This window comes from Numenius arquata, chromosome Z (genome assembly GCF_964106895.1).
Source record: "Numenius arquata chromosome Z, bNumArq3.hap1.1, whole genome shotgun sequence".
NCBI lineage: Eukaryota > Metazoa > Chordata > Aves > Charadriiformes > Scolopacidae > Numenius > Numenius arquata.
Window position 1 is genome coordinate 77,496,320 of NC_133616.1, and position 15,766 is coordinate 77,512,085.

The following is a 15,766-nucleotide window of genomic DNA, read 5'->3' on the forward strand; positions in this document are numbered from 1 at the left end:
AGAGGTTTTCAAATACAGTTGAGTACCCAGTTTTGCTTGAAAAATAGTCATTTGCATAGCAGTTGCTGGGGAAATGTGTCTCGGTGTATTTTAATTTTACCTACATGTCTTCCAGCATATTGGAGACAGAAGAGAGAGACTGTAGTTCTTAGATTTTGAACAGTGATAGGTGAATTTAAGAAATGCAGGGAATGGAAGAGCCAGGTATCTTTCTGAAGAAAGCGAATAGCTTTGGGATTGGAGAACTACCAGCACTGAAAATAAAAGACAGAGGCAGAAGTGAAAGAGGAGAGGGGAAAGTTAAAATGGCTTTGAGGGAGGAGGAGAAAGAGAAAGACTTCAAGAAGAGGAGAAATGTTTGATTTTACCTTATAGTAGGGGTGGAAGGGAGTTGGCAAGATGAAATTAAGAGAGAAGTCAAAATGTAAGTTCTTCAGCTTAAAATGGTGGACATCCTTGAAAATAGAAATTGAGGGAATGGTGTTCATAAGGCTTTCGTACCTCTTGAGTGCTGATGACCTCAAAAACATCATACATACAAGACAGTGCATAGGTTTGTTTACCCACTCAAACTGAAAAAGCGAGTACTGAAATGATTTTGGGAGGTTTCAAAGTCAGCTCAGGAGCTATAGGGGCTGCAAAAGGAAAGGCATAGTTTTCAGACACTAAGAAAAGGTGCTTAGCAAAGGATTGACCATCTCTTTAGCGATGACAGAATAGGAGCAGCAGGTGGGACCTCTTGCACTCTCGGTATTTGGAACTTGTAGGAGTGCTGAGGCTGTGTGCAAGGAAAACGGGCTGAGAGAGTGCAGACATCAAGGTAGAACAAGCTTGCAGGCCCACTCATTGGGGTCATTTCAATAGAGAAAAAAAGAGTAACTCAGGATAAAAATAATGAAGATTAGTTTTGTTTTTATTAATCCATTCCAGGTCCTTCCATATCTATTCTTGCTCTTTGTTCCATATGTTTCAGTTCTATTTTGTGTGTCTTTTTCTTACTGCTTTTAGCCAGAAGTTTCTGGACTCCTATCACATCAGAGATCCAGATCAGAAGTTCTAGCCCTGTGGCAATATTTGCTAATTAATTTAAAACCGGTTAATTAAATACAAAACATAGTCTGGGCTTGATGTCCTTCACTATTTAGACTGTGGTAAATGTCTTTCATACCTAAAGAAAGCTAATGCTTCTGAGAAATGGAGAGACTTGGTTTTACTCCTTAAAGCTGAATAGGGGTTCCCACAAGTGTTATCTAAATATATAGGTTTATTTTGTGGTTTATTCACCCTTAGAAATCTCAAAGGTACAGGCCCTTGAGGTCTGTAAAAGGTAATTGAGCAAAGAAAATCTGCTGCTTAGTAGGCTTTCAATACAGTGCCTTGCAGCTTTGCTGGAAAGTTTTTACAGATTTCAGAATTAAAGTAATTGAAAACTACTGATCTGAATAACATGCATTCACTTAGGCTGGGTTACTGTGTACAAAATTATATATAATATCTCCTTTGGAGAGAATAATGACTACAATATAAAAAATTGCCCTTCACTGCAAGCTTCTCAGGAGGCAGAATGACCAAGATGATCCAACTTCACAGTAACATGTAAGAATCAAAGTCTGAGGATGTAGTTTACTGTCCTAAAGCAATCATAGTAACTTTTTAATACTCATCTTCAAGTGTGGTTCCATTCTGAAAAGTCATTTTATGAGTAGGAACGTTTTTATCACAAGTATTCCCCCCAAATTTCCTAAATCTTACTAGAAGCTTGTGGGGTTTTTTTCCTCTTTTCTTTTTTCTCAGCCCAGATGGCATAATTCTACCTTGCCTTGCTCCTCAGTAGTGGAATTGCCAGCCATTTACGTCTTTTGGGTTTTGTGTTGTTTAAGTACTTGAGACAGTTGCAAGTCTGTTCTTTGAAACTCGGGTCACACTGTCACCTACAGAAGGAATTATGGCATCGTGATCCAGCTGAAGTGCTTTTGAAGGGTCATTTTTACTGATGCAGGAGGTGGCTGTTAGCAGCCTATTAGAATTTCTCACAGGGAATGTGTTGGCACCCTTGCTGCAAAACCAGCACTGACTTAATATTTGTTTACAACCTTCTTCTTATGCCATTTGGTCCCTAAGTTCCCTACGAAGAGTCTGTCTTTGTTCACATTTGTATTAAGTTCTGATCCCAAGCTGAAGGAGGATGAGGGGGTGGAAGCAAAACATGTTCTGTGCTGTGACATCTGGAATTGTTGGTTGGGCATATACTGCAGTTGATCTTGGCTATTATTCTTAAACTCTAAGCTCTCAATTACCAGGGTTAATAGCAGGGTGGAGTAACTTAGATAAAGCAAACACCTGGATAATATAAAACTTGCATAATTTATAGTGTGAGAACAACTTTAGCATATCTGATTCTGAAAAAATAGTAAATACACTCTGCAGTGGAGCAGAGTTAGTTGTCTTTAAATATTACTGGAGAGCAAGCTTCCTGTGAACAGAATACACTCTGTGTTATGTGCTCTGAAGCCAGGTGAAGTGGGGAAACACTATAACCAGTAAACCCACAATCCTGAAACCTGCATATGGGTGACTGAGGGTTGATAGAACAGCCAAAAGTGTCCTTTTCAATTTTGAGAAGAGATGGAAAGGCATGGTCCTTACCCAGCTGGGTTTAAGAAATCACAGACTTGAATAGTGGCAAATTGAAATGCAGCAAATGGGGGAAACTGCTGTTTAGGTACGTCCCAGATGCAGAAGAGGTGCTTTTGGAACAGTGGGTAGGATGTGCTGTTGATGATTGGGATTGGGAGCCAAGCAGAAATCATTCCTATTTAATTTTTACCAGCATCAGCAGTTGTGACTGAAGATGATAAAAAGAAGTATTGTTTTTGTTGCTTATAATATTGTTTACTTTGGAAAGTGCTGCTGCTTTGCCTCCAATGTTTTGTTTTGCTGGTCAACTTTGCTGGTTACTGTCATAGCACACTAGTGCAGAATAATTATGACTATGGGTACAGTTCTGAGTTGGCTATACTTCCAAATTATCATTAAACTTCTTGAGGGCACCCAGTTGAATCTACTTTTTTTTTTTTTTTTTTTTTTTTTAAGAAAACAAGAAGTATCTGTGGAAAATACTTCTAATTTGACCCATTATTTAGGAACAAGTTCGCTAGCAGGCTCAAACACCTGCATACGTTATAAATATATAACATTAGTTTCTGAATATTTCATGTTTCTGAAAGTTACGGTGCTGTTTTTGTTTTTAGTATAGCAATAATGCAGCTGTGTGCGCCTCATGGAAAAGTTTGAGCATTTGAGTGCTCCCCCAGAGAGTTTAAAATTAAATGCACTGAAAAAATTTCGTGAAAAGTCAAGAAAGCAGTTTTAAATCCTTCCCAGCAAGTCATTCTGTTTAGTCTAAGGCAATAAAGAGTGTCCTAGATTTTGTGCAAAGGGCAGTCAGCAGTATGATTAACCTAGACAATCATGACTTGATTTGTCAGAAGCATTTAGTGAGGATCTTGCACTTCAGTTCATGGTCCCGACTACCACATGTGTATGTCTGAGACTGAAACAATTTTCATATCTTAATATGATTACACTTCTAATACAATTATTTTATTAACAATGGTTCTAAACCAATACCACCTTTGGCTTGGTCTTATCCAGTTCTTTTAGGGAGTGTCAAAAAGTCAAGTAATTTTGGTCATGGTTACTTCATATTAAGACTAAAATCAAATAGTTTAAATATATCCTCTTTTTATTTTCGTAAATAATTGCAATAGCAGCCTGTTTAAATTTGTAGTAGTAAAAAAAAGAATATATATTTTGATATGCTGTTTTGATGATGAGTTGTGTTAAAAGTCTGTTCCACTCGAATTATTAATTCTTAGTCCTACCTCTTCTCCTAATCCTACAGTATCATAGCAGAATACTAACAAAAGCACATACTTTTTCAATTTCATCATAGACTGAAGAAGGGGTACCTCCTTAACCATTTAGTACATCAGGACTAGAGAACAGGAAGGATGGATGGGATGGATTTTATTCTGAGCTTTGTCAGAGTCTCTGTAGGAAACTGGGAAGTGAGTCATAAATCTTGTTTTCCCAAGCAGTAAATTAGAAAAAGTTACTAGTGTTCGGTTCTTTTATTTATTTGAATAGAATTTAATTCTTACTTGATTTTTTTTTTTTTTAATTTTGCATAACTATTAATTCTCTAATGTAAGAATGTTGACGGTGTTTTATGGTTATGTCTGTGCCCAAATTTAAAATATAACATGAAATTCCTCTCCCCAGCAATTTCAAACGGTTGTCGAGTGAAACTGAGTACATGACAATTAATGGGACAACAATGAAAAATCTCGAAATTTTACAGAATCAGGTAAGGACAAATGTAATATTTTTTTAATAAATGCTGAGATTTTCACAGCTGTTTTACATACTGTTTCCAATGAAGTTAGGTTAAATTAGTTTGCAAATCTCACCCAGAAAGTTTAAATTAGTTTGCAAATCTCACCCAGAAAGTTTAAAATAGTTTGAATGGGATCAAACTGAAGGAGGATTAAGTTTTCAGAAGCATAAATGAAAGTTAATCTGTGCTGGCTTTTAGTATGAGTTAGAAATCTTATTGCAGTTTGACAAGATTGGTAAACAAACATGCAGTTGCCAAATCTTAAAGCCTAAACAGAATGTTTAAGTAATGTGGTGAAGATCCTTTCACTACATCATTGATTGTTCAGTTAAAAATAATTATGCTAGTTTTATTATTTTAGACTGATATGAAAACAAAAGGAAGCCTACTCTGGGTCTTGGATCATACTAAAACTTCCTTTGGACGTCGCAGATTGAAGAAATGGGTAACCCAGCCCCTCATGAAATCCAGGTGAGACAGTTCTTTGTCAAGGGCTAAATCTGTAAAATTATGGTTTTGAGTATATCCAGTGTATTTATTTTTCTTGAAGACCCGAAGTCCGTAGTAGAGTTTACACAGGAAATTTTACGGTAGAAGCTGTGGATGTTTATATATAGGTTTGAAAGAGTTAAGCTACTGTGTTTGGACACAGAAGGTCTAAGTAGTTGAGAGTAGTAGGTTTGGAGCAAGGTAGAAATTCCTATGCAGTAATCAGACTGGGTACCATTCTAATTCAGTATCCTTTTTCAGACAATGGATGAGGATTATGTGCTATCGGAGCATGTTTTATTCCTAAACTTGCCAGTTAATGTTTGATGTCTTTCTTGCATCATAAGTATTTACATCCTTAATGTATTTAAGCTGTGGATGTTTCTGTTATCCCTGTATACAGTGTATTGTATATGGAAGAATGATGATTGTTTAGTCACTCTTGTATTTTGAGATATGCTTTATTTATTCTTGCTTTAGAAATGCTTTATTTTGTAATACTATCATGCTTGGTTTTACTTGTCTCCGTCTTGAAACGGACTCCATATTTTTTTGATTTCTCTTTGCAGGCTTTATTGGAGTGTTGTAGTTGAATATGTAGTAAATAACAGTATTGAGTAGATGGAATGTTTGTTGCCTACATTTTAATTTTCTGATCTGTTTCCTTAAATATGCATTCCCTGAGTGTTGTCAATGTAGGGTTTACTCAATTGTCACTTTGTTCACTTCAGCTATAGCATACAGAAGATCCTTTGGGTTTGGTTATCTAAAATAATCTTCCCTCAGTTTTACTTTTGTTAATGTATTACACAGTTTTAATTTTTATTAATTTTGAGTAATTTTAAATAGTGTGGTATGCCACTGTTGCAGCGTCTTGCTTTCTACAGAAAGTTTTTTTTTTTTTCCTTGATTAAATTTAGTATGCTAAAGCACTATACTTTTGAAGCATTGTTGCTTGATTTTCTTAATGGCCTTTTTGTAAGGATCTTTTCTCAGTTGTGTAAGAAAAACGCGTAACTATTTTTTTTCCTCCTTTTTTGTTAATTTAGAATATTAGAGACCTTTTTCATTTGTAGGAGCAATACTGGTTAGACTTTTTCACACTGCAGTTTCTAATAGGGGTTTAATAAGTTGATTTCAGTATGCCTTTTTATTTTTTTTAAATTCTTCTGATAATACCTTTTATGTATCTTACCCACTTCAAAAAAGGCTTTTGATGTAACCATCCTGAATAGTATTAGACTTTATGGAAGTTGATTAGGTTCTTGATGTTCACCGTAAAAGCATATAGATAGAATTTCTGGGCCACTTTATGGGAATAGATTGAAATAAATTAGTTTACTTCTTTTCCTGCTCTTGAGGCACCTTGCGACCTTTTGGGAATTGTTTGTGAAGTTGTCAGTGGGGGGAGCCAGAGCACAGGCTCTGGTGTGGTGGCAGCACCGAGGATGGGGACCTGAAAAGTAGTGCCTCTAACTATTTTGCTCCCAAATGATCACATTTGTGATGCAGCAGGTGAAATACCATTCAACAGTGCAATACACAATGTTCTTACCTAGACACAGAGGGTAGAAAACTGCTTACCCGGGGACTTCAGGCCTTCTTTCTTAACCAGCATATTAGTTTAAATTTTGCCTTGTCTCAGTGCAGAACCAGCTTTGCAAGTTTGCAATTTTGGTTTCTTCTCTTTCTCCTGTGCTCTTTGCTGCTTCTAGAGATTGATACTTTCCTTTCTCAGCCTTCTTTTTCAGTATGGAAGGAAGTTCCATGGTTGGAGATGACAGTATTCCTCAGTTGAAGCTAAAAGAGCTATTTTGTTTCTGTCCATTTCCCCCTTTCTGACTCTAAGTTTGTAATTTCATGTACTTAGTGCATCAGACATTTCGGCAGTACTGTTTCCAGTAATGCACACAAATGCACTTAGAGAACATTCTGTAATTGTAATTCACCTGTGCCTCCTGGAGTGATGTTTTCAGAGGAAGTAAGATTTCTGCACTGCATCTTTTCCAGTCAGTGGGTAGGTGCATTTCCCTGGGTGTATCAAAAAGTGAGAGGGTGTAATTACTGCTTTATGCCTTATAGCTGAAAATCACTTGGGATGATGACTAAATTTCCAGGGGAGAAAACATAGACTAGGTTGAATAAAGGTAAAATGTGTACAGACAGCTCATTTAGGCAAACGAAGATATCCATTAGATCATCGGTGATGTGATACATTTAGAGACTAACAAGGAAAGGTTTTTAGCATTAGGCATGTGTGATTTGACAACAACAACAAAAAAAGGCCTAACCAAGGAAGGTGTAATGACCTCACTTATTCACCTATGTATACAAAAATGATGATATAAGACTGTATGAGTCATTGAGGACTGAGCCCTTTAGGAGGAATCAGGGAAGTCACTGTTTTTTGTAGAAGTCACATCTTTGTGGATTACAGGAGTGTTATCTTGCCTTGCATATCTTGCCTTTGGAATGTAAGTTCCATGGACTGCCTTTCTGGCCTAACTTCTGTAAGGGGAGCGGAAAGAAAATGAAATAGAAAGCTGAGTTGATTGGAACTTTTTTGACTGAATGAAATGTGCTGTTTTCCTGTCAAGCAATGGAGTTTCAGCAGAGGAAAGAGTAGAGCTATGTATTATCATATTATCAACAGCAAAAGGGCTAAGGACTGGTCTCAGGACACAGTGTTGTAACATGATGTGATCTTTGTATCTTTGTATGTGTGCAAAATTTAAATTTTTTTTTTCTTAATGTAAAATTAATCCCAGAACCTGTGAAGTTGATGTGAAACAGTCATTGCTTTTTGAATAGCTATAGGAAGAGGAGAAAGTTAAGTTTAACATAGGCCTGGTTAAGCAAACCTGGATCTGGTTTGCCCCTTTCTTGTTTCGTTGTTGTATATTATGGATCTGTTTTCCTATGGTGATGGTATAAAAGAAAGTGCAAGCAAGTTGTTGTCCTGCATGGGGACAATCTGAAGCCTCATCTTTTTAGAACATGTCTTTCCTTGTCTCTCTGTGATATCGATGGTTACTTTCTCCTATCCTCATCTTAGCATCTCTCTTTCCTGTTCTCTAAGTGTTATGACTGGATCCAAGCTATAGAGATGCTGCTTGCCCGGTCCAAGCAGAGTAGAAAACTGTGGAACAAATACTGCATCCTTTTCCTTATTGAGTATAAATTTATATCTGTGTCTTGCTCAGCTGGTTCTTGCACAATTTGTGGGAAATTTATTTCCTTGATATCAAAAACCTTCCTTGACTTTGTCAAGGTTGTCTGCAATTGAACAAAGAGTCCAAAACTGAAAAAAGCAGATGAGTAGCATAATTATATGGAGTTTTATTATTTCCATATTAGATCACACTGTAAAGTTAATAAAGTGGTGACTACATGCTTAAAGTAGAATTTGAGATAAATGATGATTGTATCATACTGAGCAATTTACAGCCACTGTTGGGGGATATATGTAGAATTCCATTCCTGTGCAGAGAACTCTGTGGCCTGTATGTATAGAAAGCATTGCATAAGAGATATTTTTTTTTTTTTTTTTCCCTCTCCTAGTCTATTCCTGGAGAGGTGGAATATCTTTTAAATATCAGTGGGTGGACATGATGAAGTGTCATTTCTAGTACTGAAGCCAGGGAGAAGGTAGGGACTTTGCTAAAAGTGGAAGATAACATGGAAAATGCCGGTGTTTGCCTTTGTTGCAAAAGTGCTTAGTTTACGAGTTATTAGAGTATCTAGTGCAAAATTTTAAAAGTTTAGGCATGGAGGATGGATAGCTGGAAGCGATAAAATATGTGTGATGTGAACGTACTAGCTTGCACAGTGCTGTCTCTTTCTTTGGAGTGGTATCTAGTGGTTTTTGAGGGTGTTCATGGTTTGAAATGGCTTAAACAGACTGAGTGATCCACAAATATCTAACTTTTATTTCTTTAATATTCTGTTGATTCTCTTAATTTTTTTGTATATTGTGTATGATGTGCAGAAGTTAATGTAATGAGGTTAATTGTAATATTATGGAGAGCAGAATGCCCTAAATACAGAGTTTAGAAGTCATGCAACTTCCAGCACGGAAAGCTTGCTCAAGGCTTTGGGCTGAATAGGCTTTGCCCTTGTCATCCTGTGTTGAAATAGGAAAAAAACAACCCCCCACAGCCACGCACAAAACTTCACACCCATGTTTTGGGGATACATGTCAGTTTTGGTGTACCGCAAGTCACAGACTATGCTTAGTGTACCAGAGTTAAGTGTGGAGCAAAAAATTAAAAGCCCCTAACATAACATAGAGTGCCATATGAAGAGTGGTGATCAAAGATTTCATCAATGTCTTGGATCTCTGCTGTAACAGAGACCTTGTGAGATAAAAGTGGGCAATTCCCACCTCACCTGGGTGCCCAACATCCCTCTGCCTGCTTTCTGTGCAGACTCTGGGCTGCTGGCAAGGGGTAGCCAGCACAAGGCTCAGTGTTTCTCAGCTCTCCCAGTGCAGTGCTGTGACCAGCACCCTGCTGGTATCTCCTCTGCCAGGGCAGTGGAAAAGGGCTGAGGACAGAGAAGTCTCTTTTAATTATTACAGACCATTAATAGAAGTTCAGAAGCATGGAATTAGTTAAAAAGTGTTCCAGACCACATCAAATAGATAGTCATGAAGCCTCTTTTTGGGTGCTGCAAGGGGCATCAGCAAATCAAACACTTAAAGCTTTGTTAGGGTGAGCTCACCTTTTTGGCCTCAGATTCACCCCATCCTGTTGATGTATTTCAGCTTTACTATGATGTGGTTCATGTTCTCTCCAAGGCACACTGTTTGCCAAAAATTAATATGGGACTTTAATGGCTGGAACTCTCTGTGTAGTTTCTTGCCTGCATTTATTGGTAGTTTATTTATACTCATTTGATGTTTTTCTACTTAAAGCTGATGTTTAAAGATCAAGGAAAGAGAAAAATTGTATGTATTTAGAGAGTTTCTAGAAACATTTTAACCTTTGCAGGCTAGAGAAACCAAATATTTAATTATCCTGGAAAAACACGATTTCAGTTTTTGTTTCCTGTGATTCTAGTAGCCTTTGTGCCCCATTTCGTCCAGTTCTGGATGAGATGATGCTTTTATGAGGCTGAATTGAAGCCTTGTAGGAAAGTAGTAATAATTGCTGGTAGTCTGAATATACTTTGCCTGAGAGATCATAGAATGACCACAGCTTTAGCAAATTCAAAACTGCAGACAGATGCTTATCTAAAAAAGAAGAGAAAGAAGAAAAAAGAAGAGAAAGAGCATAAACTGGTATTACTAATGCAACATGACTTCTGTTTGGAAGATATGTACTGTAGAACTGGGAAGAAGAGTGTCCCTTTATAGTGATGTTGGCAACGACATGTCTTTCCTAATATAAAAATGGCTTGTTCTAAATCCTCTCACTTTGAATGTATTGAGTGCTGCCTTATTTATACTTTTATACACAAAATACAGTCCTAAAGGAAAGTCTTTCAAGTTTGACTTTGTCATTGTTCCCTTAATTAAGATATCTGGGCAGTAGAACAAACTACCTCAAAGTCTTCAAAGAAACCCATTTTAATTCTGAGTTAAACTGGTTGCCATTTTATGCCATTGTGATCCAGAGCTGGATTAGAATCTTCTTTTGCAGCAGTGATTTAGGCATAAAATCCACCCATCCTACAGCAGAATTCCACCAGCTATATTTTCCTCCTAAGAATAAAGATTTTATAGCATCAGTGCCAATATAAAATGCACAAATGCAGGTTACAGCATATGCGTGAGATCTCAAAATTGTCGTAGTAAAGAAAAAGATTGCAGCATCATCACATGTATTCATTCATTTTTGCTGGCTGTGTTTTGATACCATTGAATGCTGTGTCTAACTCCTTATAAATGTAGTAATCAGGCATTCATTCATGTTGGCTATAGAAGCTAATGGTTCCTTTTTTTGGCACAAATAGCTGAAATACATTGTGTGTGAACATAAACAAAAGTGTTTGATTACCATTTGCATATTTTATACATTTTTTTAACAGATGTGAAGACAAAGTTTATAGTACTTGTATATTGCTGTAAAGTAGTTGAGATCCATTCAGGATATTGTCTTCTCATTGTTGTGTGTTTATTTAGGGGAAAGTTGGACCTCTCTGGAGGGGTTTGAGATATCAGGAGTCTTGGGAGTAAATAACTCTGTTTCTCCTGTGTATAGAAAAACAAGTGAGCAAGTCCAAAAAGATGTTACCTTTTTTTTGGTTTCACTTAAATTGCACTGTAGTAATTGTGATATAGTTACCCTTGTTTGTACTTTTTCATTGCAGCTAATACATAAAAGTCCAGCGGTCACAGCTCAATTTAACAATTCAGAATTTATCCCGTAAAGTTAGCTGGAGTCTAACTTAGCCACCTAAGTAAAAAAGCCAGAGAAAGACTGCTTATTTTTGTTTGCTTGTTCTTTAAAAAGAGATATACATGGCTTTGCATTTTCGTGGCCTTAATTGCTTGTTATGAGAGAGAGTGGTCTAAAGCAAAAAACAGTCTGTACTATTTAACTTCATCAACTCATACAAAGTCTTCCTTTGTAAACTGTGTTCTGAAGGAAGTTCAAGAAAAAAGCAAAATGTTTGAAAGAGACAAAATATAAAGCAACAGAAGTCAGAATAGCCTTCACCTTGTGCTGTGTTTGAAAGTAGCCAGTATCAGACAAGAGCATGAAAACAGGGCCACTGGGTCCTGTTACCTCCCCAGAACACTCTCCCAGCTTCCAGCAATTTGCAGTTCAGGGATTTCCCCAGGCACAATTGATACCCATGTGTATCTTGTGTTTTCCCAATGTTTGAGTAATACATTTTCTTTCTTTGAAATGCTGTAGGCAGGAGGCTGCTGGGCTTTGATCTATGTAATACAGTTCATGGAAAGCAACATTTGTTGTTTCATACCCTTCGTTGTATTTTTTTTCAGGTGAATTCTTGTGACTGCTAGTTTTACATTTTGCTGTGGTATCTAAACAGATAAAATGAATTTCAATTTTATGCATTCACTGTACTTCAGCTATGTCCTTACCATGATGAATGATCTCATACTTTGTGAATCTATCATTAGTTAAGAGATTAAGAGTTTTCTGATAAATTTGTATTCATTTTATAAAAGCAAAACCTTGTATGACTGAAAATTTTCTGCAATTCTTATATAGCAGTTACATTAACCATTTTCATCTGATGTAAATGTAATGATAAATTATCACATCTAAAAATGTTAGGTTTGCTTTACTCTACGAGAGATCAGCGTATCTGTTAGCACAGTAGCAACCAGCAATCCTATTTAGATTGTTAAAATGTTCAGATGTTAATTCAGTGCAGTGCATTTGTATCTGCAGCCTTCTGCTTTGTCAAAATAATTTTTAGTTCAGGATTCAAATATTTTCATATTTGCTAATTTTCTGTATTGTTCACATACCTGGCAGCAGAATAATATAGGGGAGTATCTCATAATTTAATTTCAAGTAGTTCTTTTAAATTACTAGGATGAAAAATTCTGCAGTTAGATTTTGTTATGTTTAAATACATTGCAAAGTGATTATAGTATTGTATAAATGATGTTATTCTTAAATGGAGAGTATGGCAGAAGTAAGCGTATTGCTTTTAGTCAACTGTCTTATGTTACCTTATTTCACAGATGATTGTTTGGAAAATTGGATAGAGCTCAGATCACTGACATGGTTTATGGAGGTGGGAAAGAATAGGCTAATATTGCACATAAATAGAGAATGAGGTAGTAGCCAGTTTATAAAATGTAAGACAGTTTCTTAGCATAAGCTGTTGAGTTTCTTTGTATAATGTTAGATTCAGATTTTCTAGTGGTGAAATTTTTTTCCAGATCATGCAGGGATTAGAAACCCCAAACTGTGCATAAAATATGCTGAATAACTGTGCAGTGCAGAACAAATTTTTTTTGAGGTCGTTTAACAACTGATCAGGATAGTATATTAGTGCTCAACAAAATGTTTATTAGTTTAAGTATAAATATTTAAAGTTTAAAAGCATACCTTGAAATTCATCATCTGGCTGTTTTCATCAAATCTCTTCCCTGTCCTTCCTTCCTCATACACATGAAGTTTTACATAATTCTTCCCTGTACTTTCTGGCTTTTGAAACAGGACTCCCGCTATGTTTTGTTTTCAGGTGGAAAAAATGGGGTCATTTGATACTGGATGCTGTTTTCCTGACCCTTTCTTATTTGTAGGATTAAAGCAGAAAAACTGTATGGATGCTTAGTTTTAGATTACTGGAGCTACAGTAACATAGCCATATGTGAGGATGATTAAAGTGCAGATTAAGCTTTGAAGGGAAGAGTTTTTTGAATATCTGCATCTATTTTACATATTACTGTATGTTTTCAATTGGCCACACAGATATAATCATGCTGTTTAAATTAAGTGACAGTATTCTGGAACAGAATTCTGCTGCTTATGCATGCTTTTTATAATAAAAATACAGATTATTTTCTTCTTTAAGGTACATGTGTTTATAATTTAACAGTTCATTACTCCTTCACACAGTGTTCCAGGGTCTCAAGTACAGCACATTTTGATAATTCTCCATGAAAATGTAATTGTGACTGATGATCCTGACCTTTCAGAATTTGTGTAACTTCGTGCTAGCTTCAAACCTGTGTACTCAGGGTATTTTATTACTTTGTCACTGATATTAACACTTTTCAATTTCCTTTCCATTATCCAGCTGTAGTTTAGGGCGCCTCACTAATTGATGTACAAAGCTTAAATCTCTGCTGTCTTGAATACACTTCGTGGATGTCAACAGCTTGCTCTTTGGTTATTTCGTTGCATAACTTTTAGTAACCCTGCCAGTGTGCACCACATAAGGGATTGTGTCTCTCAAGGATCAGATTTAAAGCTCAGATGTGTTCTGTGCTGAAAACAGCCCCTGTAAGTCTGAGCAGTTGCACTGGCAGTAGCTGCCGTCTGCTGCCGTTGCTTGCAGGTTGCCCGGCTGCCCAGAGGAACCGGAGAAATGTTTAATTTTGTGCATTTGGAGTGGAATGGTGGTAGGGAAGAAGAAAGTGTTCTTGTGACCTGCAGCAGGGCTGCTAAGCAGAGCCTACAAAGTCTGACATTTCTGTTTTCCTCAGGGCTGGGAAAAAGCAATCTTTGAGGACAGTGGAGTATTTTGGGTGCTGTGGTGTGATTTGATAGTCTGCTGTCCAGTTCAGAGATCACCGAGTGAGTTCTCAAGGTGCCCGGATCACGACAGCAGAGAGCCTGTCCCTAGTTTGTATGGTGGCTGTGGAGGAGTGCATCTGCCTGTGCTCCAGGTAGATGGTGGCAGCTGGGTCACCACTGCAAATCCTGGCGTTGTTCCGCAAGGCTGCTCTGGGGATGAATATGTGTCATTTGTGACAGATGAGGGGATGGCTTTACTGTTTTAGTATAAAGCAGTATGTCACTGAAAAAATCCTGGCACTTAGATGTCGTTAGATTTATGTGCATCCGAGTGCACATCCAGTCATGATGTTCTCTCTTTCACATGCAGTGTAATAAAATTTCAAGGACTCTTAGATTTAGCTGTCTTCAGGGCCAGAGGCCTCTGACTGCCAGTCTGTGGTAACGTCTGCAACCTGTGGAGCTGCCTAATTTCATTGATTTCATCCTGGATAGTATTTGTTAGCAGCTACAGTGGCAAGTGGCACAGCAGTTCTTCAAAAAAAGCCGTGAGTGAGACAGGCAGTCTCTCCCGAAATCTTACATTTTGATCGCATCCTTACTTTTTATCCCTCTGTGTTGGCAGAGCTCTAAGCATCTTGCTGGTAGGTGAGAACAGATGTGGGCTGGGCTGTATTTGCCTTGCACACACTTGGCTGGTATATGAAGTGTCCGTATCGAGGGACTGAAATGGACTGCTTTCTTCTTAACCTGCAAGAGTGGACGGACACAGGCAGCGCAGCGTGGGAATTTTTGAGCTTTCTTGTCTCAGGAGGAAAATGTTGTAATAAGGCTTAGTTGCTATACTGGGAGAAAACACAAGGATTTTAAAATAAGCACTGGGATTTCTTGAGGATTTTTAAAGTTTCTTGGAATGTTGTGTTTCTGAGTCAGCCTTACTTGCCGGAAACTTTCCAAATGCCAGCTAAAGCCTTCCAGCGTGCTGGTACCCACAGAGTGTGCCCAGCAGCACATTGGTGAGGATCTCTTGGGAAACATGATCTGAAACAGATGTTTTTTGATGTGAAACTTCAGCAAATCTTAGCAGCTTTCACCTAGTTGACTCTATTTTGTAGTGCACACAGTTACCTGAGAGATAAAGCCTGAGCATGGAAAAGCTACATGCAGAGGAATCGTGCTTTCCAGCTTTGACACATCTCTTTCACTGCTGTCTTACAGCGAGCGTGCTACCTTGTGCTTTGTTTCCTTTGGGCTGTATGCATCCCTAATCTCAGTCTTTTCGTAGAAAGCCACATTGAGGCAATTTCGTTGTACAAAAAGCAGGAATGGAGTTTACGTTAGCTGTGCAATCTACAGCCAGTTCATGGACGTATCGGAAGTTGTAGCTGTGCCATTAGCAGCAATGTAAACCAAGGTGAACCTTGACTGTAGGTTGTCCATTTTAAAGCGCTTTTCTGACAGTGGCTGTAAGAATATGTTTGTATGGAAGGTGCAAATAACTATAGAATTGTTTCTTTGCGTAAAAAAGAAAAATGTTTCCTCATTGATTGACTTCAGTCCTGAAATACAGAGATTCGTGTTACAGGCTATGGAAAAAAAAGAAAAAAGAAGCCAAAACCCAACTATGGTTCTAATTCATGTAATTACCAATTGCTGATCTGGGTCAAAAGTAGAGGAGCAAAACAGTAACCAATATTAATACCCTGTT

At 37.5% G+C, this 15,766-nt stretch overlaps 1 protein-coding gene across 1 annotated transcript in view; it reads left to right on the forward strand.

The window, feature by feature from the left end:
• The window catches only part of MSH3 (mutS homolog 3), a 117,790-nt gene that overhangs the window by 48,045 nt on the left and 53,979 nt on the right, over positions 1-15,766 (forward strand). The window contains exons 11-12 of the mRNA XM_074165799.1: positions 4,285-4,369; positions 4,761-4,870. Coding sequence (XP_074021900.1) covers positions 4,285-4,369; positions 4,761-4,870 — 195 coding nt within the window. The remainder of the gene's footprint in view (positions 1-4,284; positions 4,370-4,760; positions 4,871-15,766) is intronic.